At 54.8% G+C, this 20,524-nt stretch overlaps 1 protein-coding gene across 2 annotated transcripts; it reads right to left on the bottom strand.

Moving 5' to 3' along the window:
- Window positions 1–298: 298 nt before the first annotated feature.
- On the bottom strand, window positions 299–19,579 carry Tmprss9 (transmembrane serine protease 9). 2 transcript variants are annotated; one of them, XM_041669338.1, is made up of 18 exons: window positions 19,432–19,579; window positions 17,552–17,679; window positions 16,637–16,704; window positions 16,309–16,484; window positions 15,453–15,494; window positions 14,587–14,700; window positions 13,827–13,998; window positions 12,314–12,588; window positions 11,447–11,583; window positions 10,280–10,589; window positions 8,048–8,219; window positions 7,296–7,567; window positions 6,032–6,168; window positions 5,375–5,774; window positions 2,336–2,507; window positions 1,532–1,794; window positions 1,318–1,454; window positions 299–595 (listed from the first exon to the last, which is right to left on the bottom strand). In XM_041669338.1, the coding sequence occupies exons 1-18, from the start codon at window positions 19,577–19,579 to the stop codon at window positions 434–436; spliced, it is 3,285 nt and encodes a 1,094-aa protein (XP_041525272.1). In that variant the 3' UTR covers window positions 299–433. The 2 variants fall into 2 exon arrangements, with proteins under 2 accessions (XP_041525272.1, XP_041525274.1); XM_041669340.1 differs by lacking the exon at window positions 16,637–16,704 and having other exon boundaries at window positions 16,309–16,451; window positions 17,553–17,679.
- Window positions 19,580–20,524: the final 945 nt, after the last annotated feature.

Genomic DNA, 20,524 nt, shown 5'->3' with positions numbered 1-20,524 from the left:
ACTGAGCGTGGCCTCAAGTGCCCATCATCTGGGTTGGGAACTAGGCTGGGATACAGAGCATGGTTCCCTGGCTCTGTAGAGCCATGCATGAGCCATCCCTGGCTCTGCATAAACCAAGGGTGGTGCACGCCTGTCATCCCAGCGGGGGTGGGGAGTGTGACAGCGACGGACCAACAGGACAGAAGGATGAAATTTGAGGTTAGCCTTGGGTACATAAGACTGTCTCCCACAAAAACAAAGGTACCAGTGGGCCGTCCAGAGACATGCTCTTGCCAAGACACAGGTCCTGAGCCAGAGCTAGGGAGAGGAGCTCTTTATTGGAACAACATACACAGCCACGGGTAGTTCCCATGAGACCCCTGTGCCTTCCGGCACCAGCTCCCCCGGTAGGTTGAGTGTCCAGTCCAGGCTTGGGTCGCCAGCCGCACGGTGGTCACTCCTGGATGTTCTGGCCTATCCATCCCAGCACGGCAGCCACTCGAGTGTAGACACCCGGGAAGTGGGGCCTGCCGCAGCCATAGCCCCAGCTGGTGACTCCTGTCAGCACCCACTGGCCAGATGGCTCCCTGCAGGCCAAGGGTCCCCCTGCATCGCCCTGAAGGAAAAAGCACTCTCAGACCGGCATCCCTCTGGGACCAGGGAAGACCCCACATGAGAAAATGCCAAGGTGCCTCACTTTTGCCATGTGCGGAATGGGTTCGGTGCTAGTGTCCGGGTCCCCGGGACCCAGTGTGTGTGCTGTGCCCATGAAAGCCAGAGTCAGGTGTTAGGTGTATTCTCGCCACTCCATTGCGTTTAGATGGGGACTTTCTGTGACCCTGGGAGTAGTCCCGGACATCTTCTGTTTACTGGGGGTCTGAGCTCAGGTCCTCATCTCCCTGTACTTGAGAGGGAGCTATGTGTATGTGTTGTCAGTGAGGCCGGCTCTGGCCTCAAACTCACAGTAATCCTCAGTCTCCCAACTTTGAGCTACTTAGCCCGGTCAGGACCCTCCCTCCAGTAGGATGCAGGGGTTGGGAAGCCCGCATATTGTCTTTGAACAAGCAGTTGTAACAAGTGATGTCCCCAGAGTCAAGGGTGGCTGGGCCGGAGAGACTCTTGGGCAGTCTCGATAGGAAGGTGTTTGTCACACAAGCCTGAGGACCTGAATTAAATCCCAGAACCCAGGTGAAAATCCCTAGCTCGGGCGGAGACAGGAGGGTTCCTGGGACTTAGGGATTCTCCTGGTGCTTTGAGACCCTGCCTCAAAAGACCATAGTATTGCAAGACTTAGGCCGGCCTGGGCTATGGAGAGAGCCCTGGGCCCCACCCACTCACCGAGCAGCTGTCCACACCCCCCTGCGGGAAGCCTGCACACAGCATGCGGCTGCTTATCTGTACCGGGTAGAAGCGGCGACAAGTCTGCTCGCTGAGGACGCGTACTGCGGCCTTCTGCAGCTGTCGAGCCATGGATCCTGCGGCAGCAAGGGAGGGAATGGAGTCGTGCCCGCATGTCCCCCTCCACCACCACCCCCTCCCAGCGCGCACTTACCTCCCTCCCTTAGCGAGCCCCAGCCGGTGATGACACAGCGCGCGCCTTCTGGGGGCCGCGCGGGCCCCGGCAGGCAGATTGGTCGCACCAGGCGGCTGCGGCGCACTGGACCTGCCAGCTCCAGCAGTGCCACGTCGTAGTCCAGCGTGTAGAGGTTGTAGAACGGGTGGCGGTGGATGCGCGCCACGCGCTCCAGCTGGCCCTCGGCGCTGCTCAGGAACGGGGTGCCCAGAAAGGCTGCCCACTGCATAGGGTCCCCGTAACTGCAGGGTGCGTGTGGGCAGTCACTGTCCCAGTGGAAATGGGTCGCTCTGTCCCCCTACCCAATTCGGGTTCACACAGCCACGAGGTGTGTCCCTCTGAGGGAACACCCATGAGCTGGCACCATATCCAGCGCTGAGGATGGTCCCCCCACCATTCCTGCCCTCCAAACCCTCTAGAGACCTGACACAAGGCTCTTGACCCCTCTCAGCCACCCAGTAGAAATGGGGCTGCTGTGTGTGTTCACACGCGCCCGCGCACACACACACCACAGTCCGACCAGTACAGAACCGAGGGAATACCTCCAGCCTCCATGGCGCTCAGCCCTCTAGAGTGGAGCCTGCTAGCTAGCACCTCAGACACAGCATGGGAACGTGTCCCTTTCGCCCTGTGCCCCACAAGCACATGAGCGCTCGATGGGAGTTCCCTTTAGGAAATACACCCTCTACGTCTAGAGCCCTGCCGGGGAGATGATGCCTTCTGTCCGGTGGCCTTGGTGGGCTGGGAACGGGCAGATGAACACCTCATCGAGGCAGGACTCACACGTCAAAGCAGTGTGCCGCGGACAGAAGCCACCTCTCGGCCACTAGTACGGCCCCGCAGCGGTGCTCCCTGCGCCGCAACCACAGACTCACTTGCCAGGGCCACTCCCCACGCGAGGCCGAGGTGCCGCCCACGATCCGGGTCAGAGCCCCTGGGGGTGCCAGGCCACAGTCTGCGGAGAGCAGGGACCCTGTGAGCTCCGGGCAGAGGGTCTTCTCCCGCTCTGTGACCCCGAGTGACCTGCCCCAGCTCTCCCATACCCACTGGCCTCTCAACAAATCCAGCACAGAGCTGTCCCCAGTGTCCTGTGGGAGGGGCAGAGGGTGGCTTCATGTCCCCCCCAGCTGGCTCCTCTTTCCCAGAGCTGGACCAGCCTCAACGAATTTAAAAGGAGCCCAGGGAAATGTAGATCCACCGGCCCCAGAGGAGCTCCAGGCAAGACGTAGGAGGCAGACTGAGTCCCTCAGCCCTCGCAGCCTCCGAAGCAACCGCCTTCCCATAGCGAGTGGCCAGCGCTGGGGTCCCCCTTGGGGCTTCCCAGGTCTCCAGCCAAGGCGCTTAAAGGCCACTGTATTGTCAGGTTTAAGGTCAGATTGAGTTGAAGGCAGTGTGGAATCACCTGAGCTGTGACTGTTCCCTAATTCCAAAAGGTGGGACCGTCACCTTCACCAGGGGTCCTGAGGCACAGGGAGCGCTTCTGGTAAAAGCCCTGTTGTGACCCCAATGACCTACCCCTTCTGCACGTGACCCCAACCCTGCCCTTGTAGAAATGTCACAGTGGAGTTAGGAGCAGCACCCCAGCCATAGCTGGAGTTAGAATAGGACGTGCTTGGAACCAATGAGGTCTCCCCCAGGACCTTCCAGAACCCAGCCTGAGCCAGTGCCCCAGCAGGGAGCCATGGCTGAGAAGGCTAGCCGAGGGGGAACTTGGAGGACTGGAACTCTGCGAGAAGTAGAAACAAACATGGCCCCCTTACCAGTTGGTAACTTGTCCAGGGACCCAAGGAAGGGGACCCTGGGCTCTAGATCAGGGTTTCTCAATCTGTGGGTCGACCCCTTTGGGAGTCTACTGACCCTTCCACAGGTGACCATCAGAAGACACAGATGATACATTCCGACCATAAGAGTAGGGAAATGACAGTTATAAAGTAGCAATGGAAATAATTTCATGGCTGGGGTCACCACAGCCTGAGGACCTGCTCTGAGTGCTCATGCCACCCACGCAAGAGCTAGGGCGGGAGGGACCACAGAGCGGACGCCGGCCATGCTGTGCTCTGCACTGGGTCTTTTTCCAGCCTCTGTTTAAAAGGTGGGGTAGCCTCTCCTGCCTCTGCCTCCCAAGAGCTCAGACTACAGGTTTGTGGCACCACACCCTTATCTACAAAAGCTTAACTGAACCATCATCCCTCTCCAGCCCTCTTCTTTTTCCTTCTGGAACTTGCTTGCTCTCTCCTCTTTCTCTCTTTTTATTTTATTTGAACATTCCTAGCCATGATGAAGGCCATAGACTCCAGCACCCTGACCACGCCCCCAGCCCCTCACTGGGGGGTTCTAGGCGGGGCTCCACCTCCAAACCAAGCCTTCATCCTTCTTGCTGGCCAGTCGCCCACACTAGCCTTCAATGCCCCTCATAGCCCAGGCTGGCTTTGGATGCTACCGTCAGGTGACTGAGACAACAGGTGTTTCCAACAGGCCCAATCTGATGTTTTCTTTCTTTCTTTCTTTCTTTCTTTCTTTCTTTTTTTTTGAGACAGGGTTTCTCTGTGACTTTGGAGCCTGTCGTGGAACTAGCTCTTGTAGACCAGGCTGGGCTTGAACTCACAGAGATCCGCCTGCCTCGGCCTCCTAAGTGCTGGGATTAAAGGCGTGTGCTACCACCGCCCGGCTGCCTGATGTTTTCTTATCAGGACAGTTTACACTGGGGAACCTACTTCAGGGACCTCTTTTTACCAAAATGCCTATGTATAGACTGTCTTCAAACAGTCACGTTCTGCGGTCTTGGGGGTTGAATAAATCTGGGTCATGTGACAGCCCTTGTAGGTCTGACAAGTGAAATGAGTATTGGATCCTACCACTGCTACCAGGGCCCTGGGGCTGGCAAGAGCCCTGGTGGGTGGAGAGGCCTCCTCCATGGCATTTCCTGTCAGCGCTGCCTCTTTTGGGGAGTTGGAGGAGTTCAGGATGCAAGCTCCTGATGACAAACTGCAGTAGGTCAGGACTGACAGAGGGGTGGAAGCGGACATTGGGCTCATGGGTCCCCAGTGGCTCTAACTCCAGACCTAAGAGGTGCGTGCAGCAGCTTTGACCAAAAGCGGTGGCCACAGTAGTGCTGGCGCACGGTGGCCCCGTAGCCTTTTTCTCGGCAGAGGGTGATTTTATCACCTTCCAACTCTGCAGCTCTGCCACATTGGAGCTGAAATCCAAGTCCCCCACTGCAGGCCCATCCACAGAGCTCCATCTGACCATGACCCCAGGGTGTGGCTCAGCAGGAGGGTACCCCCCAATGCCCGCCAGGCCCTGGGTTTTGTGCCCTGTGCTAACAGAATGAAGAGAGAGAGAGAGAGAGAGAGAGAGAGAGAGAGAGAGAAGGAGAGTGGTAGCCTGGTGTGAAAGCAGTGCAAGCAGTCACCTCAAGACTCAGGAGTTCAAGGTCAGCCTTGATAAACAAGAGTTGTTTGATCCTGCACAAGCCTCTGACCCCAGCACGGAAGGCAGCAGAGACAGGAGGATGGCTGGGACTCGTCTGCTGCAGCTGAAGCCCAGAAGCTCCATGCTCAATGAGATACCTAGCCTCTTTGGTGGAGGGGGATACAGACGCCCCCCTTTGGCCTCAGCATGCACACACGTGTGCGCACACAAATGGACACAAGACATCTTCACACAGGCATACACAGTGGGACGTGGGGAAAGTGCCCTCTGAAGGCCTGGCAGGCAGCCACAGGGCTCTGGAATTTGGGACAATATGTCTTCAGTGCCATCATGTCTAACCCCAGCTGTGCCAGGGACCCGCCGGCATTACACCACGTGGTGTCACCGTACCTGGCAGCTGGGAATGTGTGGTGGCGTCCAGAACACTCAGATCTGGCGTCTGTGCCCTGGTGGTGGTGCTCCTGGCAGACAGTGTTGTGTTGGGTGTTCGAGTGGTCACCCTGTTGGTGGCCCTGGGGGTTGCAGGTCTGCTGGTGGTAGCCTCTTGGAGAGTGAGGCCAGCCGTTCTGGGGGGCTGGTTTGGGATCAGCCATGTGCTGGAGGTGTGGGGGCGAGGTGTGGAGCTGGGGCCTGAGGACATGGCCTTCAGGATCCAGTCCTTGAGGCGCGTGATACGTGCGTAGACACCGGGCTTCTTAGCTTGGGCGCAGCCAATGCCCCAGCTCACGATGCCCGCCAGGTAAAAGACACCGGGTGTCTCCTCACATGCCAGGGGGCCACCAGAGTCACCCTGCAGGAGAAGGACACCACCAGGCCTTTGTGGGACACCCATCCAAGGAATAGCAAGGCTCCACTCCCATCGGACTTCAGGCTTTGCTGGGTGACCTTAGACCCCGCCCCCCCCCCAAGCCTTTATCATTCAACTCTTGCTTTTCTTTTTTTGAGTGCCGGGGATAGGATCCTGGGCCTCACACATGCTAGGCAAGTACTCATCACTGAGCTGTACCCCACCTAAGAGGGAGCTTGGGGTATCCCTGTGCCACCCACCTGGCAGGAGTCAACTCTGCCCTCCAGGAAGCCAGCACAGAGCATGCGGTCCGTGAGGGAGAAGTTGTACAGGGCACCACACATCTTCTGCTCTATGATGCCCACAGACGCCTTCTGCAGGATGTCGGGCTTGGTGGCTGCCAGGAAAGAGAGCTCAGAATACCATCTGTGACTCCTCCCAAGCAGGGCCATCAGGTGCTGGCCCTGTCCCGGAAGCAATGACCATATCCTACAAGAATGTTTGCTTGAGACAGGGTCTCACTGTGTAGCTCTGGCTGTCCCAGAACTCACAGTGATCCTCCTGCCTCTGCTTCCCAGGTGCTGGGATTGAAGGAGTGTGCCACCACCGCCCGGCTATCATTTTCTCCTTGTGGGGCTTTGCATATGCTAGGTGAGTGCTAACATATTAGGTCAGTACACGCCTAACTCTTGGGGTTTTGAGGGTCTCAGTGTGTAGCTCAGGTTGGCCTTAACTCGGTGATGCCTCGGCTCTGCCTCCTGAGGACTGGGAAGACAGCTGCACGCCACCATTCCCATTCTGACACAACTGTTTCACAGAGGGTTAGAGCAACAGTCCTCACCCCACGGGTCATGACCCCTTTGGGGGGGTCCCATAGCAGACATTTACATTTACGATTTATAACAGTAGCAAAATTATACTTATGAAGTAGCAACAAAGTAACTTCACGGTTGGGGTCACACAACATGAGCAACTGTGTTAAAGGTCGCAGCACGAGGAGGGTTGAGAACCACGGATCTAGAGCATAAATATTTTCAGCCTATTCTGTTAGTGGATGGAGGTGCAGGGAGCCACGTGACAATAAAGCTTTATTCATACCCAGTCATGTGGCCTCTGGTCTAGCAAGAGGCTAGTGGTTCCACTCTGTGGCCAATGCGTCAGCACAGATATTTTTTTGCAGTCATGGACACCCGGTCGATGAATATGTAAATTTATTTTTGCTTTTTTGAGACAGGGTCTCTCTATGTAGCCCTGACTGTCCTAGAACTCAATATGTAGACTAGGCTAGCCTTGAACTCAGAGATCTGCCTGCCTCTGCCTCCCTAATACTGGGATTAAAGGCTTGAGCCACCACTGCTTGGTGAATGTGTCAATAAAATGTTATTTATGTGCAGAAATGAGGGTCCATATGTAGCCCCTAGGAGATACCGAGTGCCTCTTAGGATATGGGATCAGCAGAGCCAAACCCCACCCTTCCTAGGCCCTGGGGAATACAGCTGTCATTTCCCTCCGGTCCCTGCTCACCGTTTCCCTCCTGCATGTTGCCCCAGCCTGAGATCATGCACTTCCGGCCCACAGGGAACTTGTGGATGGCCAGAGGGAGACAGATGGGCTGGATGTATTTGTTGAAGACCAGTGGCCGGGCCAACTCCAGCAAGGCAACATCAAAGTCCAGGATGCCTGGGTTGTAGCGGGGATGCAGGACCACCCTTCGCAGCCCCAGCTTCACGGGGCTCCCGCCAACACCCAGCAGGGACGTGGTGCCCAGGTGAGCCTGCACCTGTTCTGCCTTGGTGCTGTAGAGACAGGACCTCAAGATGCCTGCCCTGCCCGCTCCCAGCCCACACCCGCACCCCATGGAGGGTCCCTAGGAAGGAGACCCGATGGAGCGTGCACCCTTAGGGCTTTGCTTTTTGTCACTTTGGCCATGACCCTAGCAATTTCTTTGTTCTGCTTTTCCAGACAGGGCTTCTCTATAGCTTCGGAGTCTGTCCTGGAACTTGCTCTATAGACCAGGCTGGCTCAAACTCACAGAGATCTGCCTGTCCCTGCCTCCTGAGTGCTGGGATTAAAAGTGTGCACCACCACTGCCCGGTTGACCCTAGCAGCTTAATCGGTGTCATAGGTCAGACTACAGAGCCCAGAGGGCACAGTTGTGGGCTTGAGACACACCGTGTAATTCAGGCAGTCAGGAGTAACGGCTTCCTGATTTGGGTCTGTTTGGTGGTTTATTCTGAGACAGAGTGTCTGCTATCAGGGCTCTAGGGACACCTTACTGATTAAAACAGTGGGCAGCAGAGAGTAGCCAGTGGTCTCCCACCACGGTGGCCCCACAGAAATGTTTGGATCCTTCCTTCAGGCTGGCCTGCCAGGGCACCTCCCCAGACACGGCGCTGAGCCCACCCACAATCCGAGTGGGCTTGTCCATCGCGGGTCTGGCCCCACACTCTGCAAGAGAGGAGAGAGGAGAATGGGGCCACCCATTCTGGCCCCTGAGAGACCTACATACAGACATACAGACAGACAGACATACATCAGCCTGGTCACCCAGGGTGACGGGGCTTGGGGTATACAAGGGAAACAGGACAACACCCTGCGGTAGTCACAGGACCCACAGAGTCAGTCACATCTACATGGTGGCATATGCCTGTCATCCCAGCACTCAGAAGCTGAGGCAGGAGGATTGTTCTGAGTTTGCTGTTCAAGAAGGGAGGGAAGGAGAAAAGAGAGGGAAATGGGGCTGGCTGGGGTAAGGGAGAGTCACAGGCTGCTGAAAAACAGGAACAAACCACAGGAGAAATCCTGACCATGAAGGAGGCAGAACTCACAGTCCGAGGACACCAGGCCCGGGTCCCCACCGCCCAGCACCACAGAATAGACACACACACACACACACACACACACACACACTGATGAAACCAGGAGAGGCATATAGGGACGGTGCCCAGCAGGGCCACACTGGTCACTTCTTGCTGGCCCTGTGGGTCACTCTGACTATGTTGTCTTTGCAACTTCATTTTCAAATGCACCTACATTACACTTTCAAAACATTGAAAATGAAGCCAAGAATGGTAGTGGAGGCCTTTAATCCCAGCACCTGGAGACTGACTGAGGCAAAGTCAGCTTGGTCTATAAAGTGAGCTCCAGGTCAGCCAGGGCTACATAGTGAGGCCCTGCCTCAAAAAAAAAAAAAATTAAATTTAAATTTAAAATGTATGCCTGAAGAATGGCCACCCTACAGGCTGTGCTCTTGACAGACATCAGCAATCAATTGCCAATCCAAACATCCGGGAGGAGTTGCTCCAGACACTACTAACACAGGCGCAATTGATGAAAAAGCAAGAGGATTTTTATTCTGTCATGACAGGGCCCTTCAGGTTCGGGATATGAAAGACATCCAATAGCTGTTACAGTCCATCTTTTAAAGCAAAAAAACCACAGACACAAGCCGGGGGAGGGGGGACCTGTAGGTTGTTTTCCAACTTATTGGATTGGCTTATTCAAAGGGTTCCTAGCAGTGATTGGTCTATTCCAGGGCAGGAGAATAGCTGCATAATCGGGTGAAATAAGGGAGAGCATCTGTGGTCCATCCTGACTTTGTTCTGGTGACTAAATCAATACATCAGGAACTGAGTCAACATCTGTGGGTTGTCGTTGCCTCAGTTCCCAGAATGGAGTTATGTTTGAAGATCATTCTCAAGGACACAGGAGGATGAGCAGTCTAGCATGTGTCTACTAGCATGTGAGGCGACTGTCCAGTTTTCACATGTTAAGATGCTTCAGAAAATGTCTTTAGAGCTGAGAGGCCTCAGAAATGCATTCAGAGTCTTTTAATGGCAGATGTCAATAACCAGTCACCATTTCCCTCCCAGTCTCAAGACTGATACCAATAATAAATCGTTTATCTCCCATCAAGCACTTTCACGGCAGACACCAATATTCAGTCACCAATTTCTCACTGAGGACTCAAGGCAGGCATTGTCAATCATTCGCCAAACCTACATCTAAGGCACTAGCCATCAAACCTGATAAATTTTGCTGAGTTCAATTCCCTGGAACCCGAGCAGTGCAAGGAGAGAGCCAATTCCTTCAAGTTGTCCTCCGACCTCCACAGGCACTCCCCCTTTTCCCCTCAAAAGAAACCAGTAACCAGCTGCCAATCTCCCACAGTGTGAAACCAGACGTCAGCAGCTGATCACAGCTGGGCCTGATGGTGCACGCCTTCAATCTCAGTCAGAGACAGGCACATCTCTATGAGTTCAAAGCCATCCTTGCACACGAAGAGTTCCAGAGCAGCCAGGGTTACACAGAGAGACCCTGTCTCAATTCCATCAAAAATATCACCAATTACTTGCTGTCTATCATGACAGACGTTGGCAGTCGATTACCTACCCCTCACCTGGTGCCTCAAGATGGGCGCTTAAGCGCCCATCAGACATCGATAGTCAATTACAGACCTCCCTAATTTATGCAACCCCTCCTGGGAGGGGCATGCCGCCCCGTAGTACCTTGTGGCTTGGGCGCGGTGCTGGGGTGTCGTGGTGCTGTGCTGGGGGCAGCCGTGGGTTTGACAGAGGTGCTGGGCACCGGACTCTCGGGGCTGGTCTGCCAGGGAGAGCTGGGGGTGACGGGCGCAGGGGCCGCCGTGGGACCCACAGCCGTGCTGGTCACCTCCAAGATCCAGTCCCGCAGCCGGGTGACGCGGGTGTAGACCCCCGGCCGCCGAGCTTCCGCGCAGCCGATCCCCCAGCTCACGATGCCAGCAAGGAAGAATCTTCCAGAAGGCTCCTCGCAGACCAGAGGTCCCCCAGAGTCACCCTGGAAAACAGGGGTACGCTCTCAGCATGGATGGGTGGGGGTCCACGAGGGTCGCCAGTGCACACACAAGCCAGAGGCACGGCGCCAGGGCTGAGGCTGCGCCCACACGGGCCACGCACGGCGACACCGGCTCTATGGCCCGCAGTGGGGACTCCCGGCAGAACCACAGTTGCAGTTCTCCACGTAGAGCAAGGACAACGAAAGTAAAGTCGCCATCGTTCTGCCGGGTGCCGTGCACACCTTTATTGATTCATTTATTTAGATATTTGATGCATGAATATTTCATCTGCCTGTCTGTGCACCGCCTTTGTGCCTGGTGCCCTCAGACGCCAGAAGGCATCATATCCCCTAAAACTTTTAACCAGGGAGTCGTCCCTCCAGGAGGCAGAGGCAGGAGGATCTCTGTGAGTTTGAGGCTAGCCTGGGCTACAGAGCAACGCCAGCCAGAACTGCGCAGAGAAAAACTACGGTAAAAACATACAGTGACTTCCATTTTCTTTTCTTTTTTTTTTTTTTTTTTGGTTTTTCGAGACAGGGTTTCTCTGTGGTTTTGGAGCCTGTCCTGGAACTAGCTCTTGTAGACCAGGCTGGTTTCGAACTCACAGAGATCCGCCTGCCTCTGCCTCCCAAGTGCTGGGATTAAAGGCGTGCGCCACCACCGCCCGGCAGTGACTTCCATTTTCATAATACACAGTCAGCCACAAGAGTTCAGGCAGGGAATTGCATATTTTTTTTTCTTTTTGAGACAGAGCCTCAAGTAGCTCAGGCTGGCCTCAAACTCCTGGTGTAGTTCAGGATGACCCTGATGGTTCTTGCGAGCTAGGGGACAGAGGGTAACAGAAGGCCTGGCAGCCCACCTGACACGAGTCCACCTTCCCGTCCAGGTAGCCGGCACACACCATCCTGTCGGTGAGCGAGGGGCCGTACAGACTGGCACACAGGCTCTGGTCCAGCAACTCCACCGTGGCTTTCTGAAGGACCTCTGGCTTCACCACTACCCAGATGGTGACAGAGAAAAGCAGGCTGAGAACTCGGGACCCCTGCAGGCTTTCTGAGCCCGGAGACTGGAGACCGCTTCCTGTTGGCTTTCCCAAGCTTCCCGGGGCCACCCGCTCCTCACCCAGATGGCAGCGTCCACCCGAGGATTGGGCTCCTCATCACTTCTCCCCACCAGTGCTCTCTGCTCACGTGACATCTGCTTCCTCCTGCCGCGCCCTCAACTCCGACTTACCCAAGGGAGAACTCACTCTCAGCCCCAGTAAAGGGCACTCATTCTTGTTCTCCTGGCTATAAGCTTTTTTTTTTTTTAATTTTTTTGTTTTCTTTATGAGATGCGGTCTCTTGTAGCCCAGGCTGACCTTGAACTCACTTCCTAGCCAGAGTGACCTTGGACTTCATCTTCCTGATTTAAATTCTTAAATTCGGGGATGACAGTTGTGTGCTTTACAGAATTTCTTTTTTCTTTTTACACACTTCCACGTGGTAGATAGCTACCCTGACCACGCCCCCAGCCCCTCACTGGGGATTCTAGGCGGGGCTCCACCCTGACCACGCCCCACCATGCTTTTAGTTTTCTTTCTCAAGGTCTTGCTGGCCGGATCCCTCTGCCTCAGGCCCACAATCTTTATGGACTCAGAGGCTGGAGCCGCCATTGCCGGGCCACAAGCTCCTACTTCAGGGCTGGACAGTGGCAGTAGGGGGTGGAAGGATGCACGAGGTCTTACGGAAGTCCTCCTTCAGGTAACCCCAGCCCGAGATCAGGCACTTCTTGCGTGGCGGGAAGACGTGAGTGGCGGCCGGGAGGCATGCGGGCTGTACGTAGCGACCGAAGGGTAGCGGGCGAGCCAGCTCCAGCACCGCCACGTCGAAGTCCGCGGTGTCCGCGTCGTAGGCAGGATGCTTGGAGATGTGGAGCACGCGCGCGCGCACGGTGCTGGCCTCCGAGCCGCTAAGGTGCACGCTACCCGCCTGGGCCGCCCACTGCGCAGGGTCCTGGAATCTGGGGAGTTCGAGGGGTGCGGCTTAAATGAGGGGGGAGCTCAGAGCAGTCGGCAAGGAAAGACAGTAAAGGATGCGGGACTGCGATTGCGGACATCTCTGTCCTCAGCCCAATATCAGGATACAACGACTAGCCAGAGGCCTCCGTGTGCACAGACGCTTACGGCCAAGCCTGTCGGCCTGAGCTCAATTCCACATTGGGTGGAAGAAACGAATCAGCTACTGCAAGTTGTCCTCTTATACACACACACACACACACACACACGCATACAGACAAAAAAAACAAACAAATGAAAAGCTGAGTAGGATTGCACACGCCCTTGATGCCAGGACCTGGGAGCAGAGCAGGCGGATCTCTGAGCTCAGGGACAGCCTGGTCTACAGAATGAGTTCCCCGACAGTTACATAGTGAGACCCTGCCTCAAAATTAAATAAGTAATAAATGAAAACGAGCGCAGACTGGGATATGGGTGGGTACCTGTAACCCCAGCACTCAGGAAGCTGAGGCAGGAGGATTATGAACTCCTGGGAAACCTAGTGGGCCTTGTCTTTTTTTTCTTTCTCAAGACAGGGTTTCTCTGTGTAAGAGTCCAGGAACTCACTCTGTAGACCAGGCTGGCCCTGAACTCAGAGATCCACCTGCCTCTGCCTCCTGAGTGCAGGGATTAAAGGTTTGTGCCTCCACCACCTGAGGTCTTTCAAAATTAATTAATTAATCAAAAAAAGAAAAGAGGACCTGGAGAGACTCCTGAGTGGTTAGCACACCAGTTGCTCCTGCAGAGACCTGCTGTTCAATTCTCACAACCACCTGTAACTCCAGTTCTAGGGGATCCAACGCCCCCTTCTGGCCTCTGAGCATCAGAATGCACATGGTGCACAGACAGACTGACAGGCAAAACGTCCAAACGCTTAAAAATAGATAAACCAGGGGGCTGGAGAGATGGCTCGGAGGTTAAGGGCACTGGCTGCTCTTCCAGAGGTCCCGAGTTCAATTCCCAGCAACGAAATGGTGGCTCACAACCATCTGTACTGAGATCTGGCGCCCTGCTCTGGCGTGCAGGCATACATCGAGGCAAAATGTTGCATACATAATAAATAAATAAATCTTAAAAAAATAGATAAACGAGAAGAGGAGGGGAGGGAATGGTAGGAGGAGTGGACTTTGAAAAAAAGGAGGCTGTGAGGGGAGGAGCGAGGAGGGGGAGAAGCAAATGGGCAGGGCTGAGCGGTGAGACTCACTCATTGAAGCAGTGGGCAGCAGACACCAGCCACCTGGCCCCGATGATGGTGGCCCCACAGAAGTGTTCATGGTTCTCGCGAAGGCTGACCTGCCAGGGGAACTCCCCGGGGGCTGCCTCTACACCACCCACGATCCTGCCAGCCGACCTCCAGGCAGGCTGCCAGCCACAGTCTGCAAGACACAAGGCCACTAACTGTAGCCCTGGCTGTCCTGGAACTCGCCTCGAACTCATAGAGATCCGCCTGCCTCTACCTCCCGAGTGCTGGGATTAAAGGCGTATGCCACCACCGCCCAACATAATGTCTTTCTTTTAAAACAGACTCTTTCCAGCCCAAGCGTCCTTGATGCTCTTCCCTCTGCTCCTGAGAGCGGGATGACCATGTCTGCACCACCAAGCACCATGGGGCACTTTCTTGACTCCAGCTGTTGATGCTGGAGGACTGAGCCTTTTATCGCAGCGGAAGGGAGCAGACTAGAACGCCGCTGTCGTCTTCATGCACAGGCTGAAATTGCCAGACTCAGTGACGACCACATAGCATTTTCTCCACTCCTTGCTCAGATCGGACCAGTGCTTGTTCCTGGCACCATAGAGCTCCAGGCTGCCTATACCTGCTTGAATCTGAGGTTGGTCCCCTCTGGACAGCCGTGCTTAGCTAGCGGGTGGCTTCCTGCCCTCTACGTCGCCAGCCTTTCCTTTGCCCCTCCCATTCAGCGCGAGCCCAGAGCGCCCCAGGCCCCGGGCACGATGCACTCACTAACCGCAATGAGCCTCGTCAGACCGGTCGGAGCAGTCCACTCTGTCATCACACTCCGGGTTCTCTCGGCTCACGCACTGACTGTTTGCACAGGAGAAGGTGTTGGCGGGGCAGCGGCCTGGGGACAAAGAACCCAGCTGGCGGCAGCAACTCACAGTGTCCACTGGGAACCCCCACGGCGGGAAAACCTCTGAGCTCTCTGCTTATCTCTGGGGACAGGGCATGGCTAGACACCACGGCTGGGTGTGAGCCCTGAGCGATTTGTGTGAGGCTTGTAGACCAGGCTAGTCCTGAACCTGCTACATAGACCAGGCTGGCCCGGAACTCAGAGACCTGCCTGCCTCTGCCTCCTGAGTGCTGGGATAGAAGATGTATGCCACCATGCCAGGCTAGGGCCACCTCTCTCTGTTTCCTGACTGCAGACTCAATGTGACCAGCTCCCTGCCACTGTGCCCTCCCTGCCGTGATGGACGGTGCTAACTGTAGCCAGAGCAAACCCCTCCTCCCTTAAGCCACTTATGTCACCATAACAGACCAGTGACAGAGACAACTTTCAAAACAAATACTGGCTGGGCATGGGGGTGCACATTTAACCTGAGCACTCAGGGGGCAGAGGCAGAGCTCTGTGTTTGGGGTCAGCCTGGGCTACAGAGTGAGACCCTGCCTTTAGAAATAAAGCAATAGCATTCGCTGAGGCAGGGCAGGACAATGCTTCCTACCTCGCTAAAGTCAGCCCCTCCCGGCCCATGCCTGCGATGTTACCCGGGCCCCCAGAAAGCAGGGGCCCGCAGAGGTCACACGCAGGATTACTGGAGAGAAGTTTTAGGGATCTTCACGGGAAATGGAGCTGCGGGCAGAGGCCAGTCCTACCTGACTTTAAGTCCCTCTCGGTCACCTGACTGTCACACCTTCCTGAAGCAGAACAGACAAAATCAAGTGAGAGCCAGGCTGAGGCAGGAGGACTGTGCCTTTTAGTTAGCCTGGGCTATATGTGAAGTTCCTGTCCAACTTCCCCTCCCTCGGAGGTCAGCTGTGTTAGTGCAGCTGGCAGCAGTCACCTAAGCTCCAACACTAAGTCTGGCCTCAGCCTGGCTGGTCCGGCACTAAAGAGCCACACGAGACTGGTGGCCACCCTCCTAGTGGGGAACACGCTGTCACTGAGGAATGTTCTAGAAGATGGCACTGAGTTGGTGGTCACCAAGACCCCTGTGATCATGTCAGGGCCAGGGGACAGTAAGGTCTAGGTGACGAGCGTCTCTAATTGACTCTCCCCTTCTTTTTTGTTTGTTTTTGCTTTTTGAGACAGGGTTTCTCTGTGTACTCTGGCTGTCCTGGAACTCACTCTGTAGACCAGGCTGGCCTCAAACTCACAGAGATCCTCCTGTCTCAGGCTCCTGATTGCTGGGGTTAAAGACATGAAGCCATCATGCCCAGTTAATTCTGGAGCTTTCTGTGTGTCTTTGACAATTACAAACCAAGGATGAGTAAACCAGGGATGTGAGGGGGCTCTTACTGCCAGCAGCAGGGGTCACAAAAGTAAGATGTTTACAGTCTGACCCTCTACCTCCAAGGGTGTGGGAAGCCAGGTGTTTTCCCTCCTAACATCAGAGGGGGAGATTTTTTTAAAAAAAAAATTATGACAATTATGCAATTTGAGCTGCACCTCACAGACACACCCCTCCCCCGCACACTTTTATCTCCCAGAAAGGGGCTGCCACCCACTTACCTGTCAGCTCCACTGACACAATGGTGCCGTAGGCAGCAAGGGAAAGACCGTGGCCCTGCAGCCTTGCCTGGATGCCTTTTTGCAAGATGTCCTCTTCCTGGTCCAGGCTCAGTGGTTGGAAGGCTCGGAACAAAAAGTGGAGCCGGAAATGCACAAAGATGCTGGAATTTCCATCCCTGAAAGCACGACAGGGCCTTGGAAGCAGAATGCATGCTTGCTGCTAGAGTTTTCCAGAATCTTCTGGGATCTTCTAGACGGTTCTAGAATTATCTAGAATCTCCATAGTGTCCACAAAGCTTGCTTTGCCCTCACAGAAGGCCTGACTCACCTGTAGCTGAGCACAGTGCAGCCTGTGCAGCTCGACTCTAACTCTGTTTCGTGGAAACTGCTCACAAACTGCAACAGACAAGAGCAGGGATGCTGAGCCACGGTGAACTGGGGCCAGAGAGCCAGGAGTGGGGATGCTGAGCCACGGTGAACCGGGGCCACAGAGCCAAGAGTGGGGATGCTGAGCCATGGTGAACTGGGGCCACAGAGCCAAGAGTGGGGATGCTGAGCCACGGTGAACCGGGGCCACAGCGCCACCTACAGGGTGGGGAGGAGCACTGGGAAGGTAGTCATGAGGAAACACTCTTCCATCAATAAATTAACAAACCCACACAGTGCAGTCAATGCACACAATTGAGTATTACTCAGCCCTGGAAAAGAATATAAGACTATACACCACTTCCATGTTATAAGTTCAAAGATTGAAAGCAACGACTCAATTACAGACACCCCATAGCTGCACAGGACCAGCTGCATATCTGTGTCCACAGAGATGGGTTGATGTGATGGATGGATGGGTGGATGGATGGATGGATGGATGGACGGACGGATGGTGGATTGGGTGGATGGATGGGTGGGTGGATGGGTGGGTGGGTGGGTGGGTGGGTGGGTGGATGGGTGGGTGGGTGGATGGGTGGAGAGTGCATGGTAGATACACAACATGGTCCATTCCCACACTAAACTGTCATGCAGCCATGAACCGATCAAGGCTGACACATGATACGGCATGTTAGAGATCCACACAGCGTGGACTCCATGACAGGAAATGTCTCGGCAGAAGCACTGCATGTGACACATGACCACAGAATTTAGCAGATGGAGTCTGAGCATTTTTCCTCCCTGTCCATCCCACAGACTGACCTCCCCTGTCGCACACCCACCCAGCTGCCTCCTTCTCTGTCCCGGCTGCACTCACCAGTGTCTGCAGAGCAGGCGTCAGGAGACGGTAGTAGTCTGAGGTCTCCTGCTGGAGAGAGCTGCTGAAATGGATTCCATGCAGCTGCGCGGTGTGCTCCACGTGCACCCCCTGTGCAGAGAGGAAGGCTACGGGCGAGAGGGACCCCCTGTGAGCCTCACCTGCTCGAGCCTCCACACACAGGAGACCTGACCACACCAGTGTGCCTTTCCCGAAGGACTCTGGGAGACCTCTCCTGGAACCCCAGATGTAGCACAATGCTTATAGAAGCCAAGGGACCTCAGGTGCCCCAAAGTCAATGACAGGATAGTTGATGGTCCCACAGGAGGCCTTGCAGTGTATCCCGACCGCTTTCCTAGGGTGGCACAGCAATCACTGTGAAGCACAGAGCAAATCAAGGGCCCTCGGGACCTCTGCCCTGTTCATCCGTGGCCACACTCCCGATGCCTGCCTTCTTTGATGACAGTCACGTGTGTGAACGTCAGTCCGCCAGCTGACTGGTTCTCTCAGTCCTCATCTTATTCTGAGGTGGGGTCTCTTACTGAACACAGGGCTCACGGATTCTCCTGTGTGTTCCCGCTACCCCAGCTCCGAGACTGCAAGAGCCTGTCAGTACAGCGTGCTTTTTCCGTGATGGCTGTAGATTGGAACTCAGTGTCTTGCAAGGCAGACAGTCTACAGACCTAGCAATCTCTGTTCCCTCTGACTTGAATTATTACTGTCTTCCCGTCACAGCCGTCCCTGCCTATGTCACCATGCTTCCTAAATGGAGTGTCTAACTGTGACTTACACCAAATAAAAAGAAGTAAAGCACAACACAACTGGAGGAGGTGCGGGTGCGCCTGTGTGGCAGCCTTTCTGGAGGCTCACAACCTCCTGCAACTCCAGTTCTAGGGGCTGACCTCTCTTCTGGCCTCTGTAGGCACTGTACATTCATGGTGTATACACACACACACATGCAGGCAAAACCCTCACACACGGTCCCGGGTTCCAACAGTCTCAAAATTCTTGCAGTCAGGGAGCCCGGCAGCCAGGCACAAGGGCACACACAAGGACAAGGCGAGAGATAGGCCCAGCCACTAGAGGGCAGAAGTCAGCATGTCTGGCTGCAATAACCCAGAAGGACCAGAAAAGTTTAGGAAATACTATATATAATTGGAGAGCAGTTAGTTTATTCTTTTGCCACACAAGAAGGTATCACACTCACACAGAATAACCGTTTTAATAGACTGTGGCTGAGCCTTGCCCTAGGCAGGGACTGCATCCTGACCACGCCCCCAGCCCTCTCTGGGGATTCTAGGCAGGGCTCCACCCTGACCACGCCCCCAGCCCCTCACTGGAAGTCTTCAGGTGGGAGTTCGACCCCTAAACCACACCTTTGTTGCCCTGACTGACCAGGAACTCAGGATCCTTCTGTCGCGGCCTCTCTAGTTCTGCCACCCCAAGCAGCTGTCACGACTTACACACACCCATTCATACTCCATTTGCCCCCAATTCTGACCACTTCTGGATTCCTTCCAGGTGGGAAAACATCGCCCACTGCCACTTCTCACTCATCCAGCACAGCACATTTTTTTGTTTTGGTTTTGGTTTGGTTTTGGTTTTTCCAGACAGGGTTTCTCTGTGGTTTTGGAGCCTGTCCTGGAACTAGCTCTTGTAGACCAGGCTGGTCTCGAACTCACAGAGAGATCCGCCTGCCTCTGCCTCCCAAGTGCTGGGATTAAAGGCGTGCGCCACCGCCGCCCCGCTACCCAGCACATTCTTGGACTTCGGAGTCTGTCCTTGCCGGCTGCTGGCTCTGGCTGGATGCTCAGGACACTTAGGATTGTCCTTTGGAGCGTCCCCTACTCCAAGGACCCAGCCTTCCTCCTGCTACTTACCCAAAAGAACTCCTAGGGAGAGGACAACCATAGTGATGGCCACGGCTGTGGTGACAGCCATCCGACGGCAGCCAGAGTACGGAGCAGGGACAGGAACTTGCTTCATCATCTCCGACACAAGTTGTAAGTCGGGTGCAGTGGGCTCCATGGCTCAGCAAACTCAGGGCTCCAGCTAGACGCCTGCAAAAAGTGGATGGAGCCACCCTTGGTTTGTGCCTATTGGGAGGCCAGGGACAGGACAGGCCCATCCTAGCCACTGTAGCCCAGTGAAGCCAGGGAGGAGAGATGGAAGACACACCCAGAAAAACGTGCCAATTATTTGGGGGTGCAAGAGATATCAGATGGCTGTGCTCTCAGAGGAAGGGCGTTCAGTTCCCAGCATGCACAAGGAAGCTCACAACTGTCTGTAACTCCGGTTCCGGAGGGTCCGATGCCCCCTTCTGGCCTCTGCGGAAACTGCACCCGTGCACACAGACACATTAAAACAGACTAAATGTTGGTTAATGTCTCACTTACTGTCCAGGTGAGTGTGGCTGTCACATGCAGCAGACACAGCTCTGCAGGTGAACTTTGTCCTGCAGTGCATCCGCACCTGTATCAGACTCTCATGAGGCTGTGGGGACTTTTCTTTTTGGTCAAAAATTACTCTAGCTGGTTTCATCCCAGTGTTTAGAGGCCGAGGCAAGAGGATCTCTGTGCGTTCAAGGCCAACCTGGTCTACAAAGAGAGTTCCAGGACAACCAGCGCTACACAGAGAAACCCGTCTCAAAAGAAAAAATAAAAGGAAAAAAAAGAAAAGAAAGAAAAAAATTCCTGTAGAAATTGTATTATAGGGGGCTGGAGAGATGGCTCAGAGGTTAAGAGCACTGGTTGCTTTTCCAGAGTTCCTGAGTTCAATTCCCAGCAACCACATGGTGGCTAACAACCATCTATGAGATCTGGGGCCCTCTGCTGGTGGGCAGGCATACACGCAGAGCGAACATTGTATACATAATAAATAATTTTTTAAAAAAAGAAATTATTTTTTAAAAAAATTGTATTATACCACACGCCTGTGATTTCAACACTCCACAGGCAGTGGCCAGAGGATGGT

The sequence above is a fragment of the Microtus oregoni genome, unplaced genomic scaffold (assembly GCF_018167655.1).
Source record: "Microtus oregoni isolate MIOR12 unplaced genomic scaffold, Mior012 000019F_ref0000042, whole genome shotgun sequence".
Taxonomy (NCBI): domain Eukaryota; kingdom Metazoa; phylum Chordata; class Mammalia; order Rodentia; family Cricetidae; genus Microtus; species Microtus oregoni.
The sequence above is the reverse complement of the archived record's forward strand: the minus strand, read 5'-3'. Positions and strand labels throughout refer to the sequence as shown.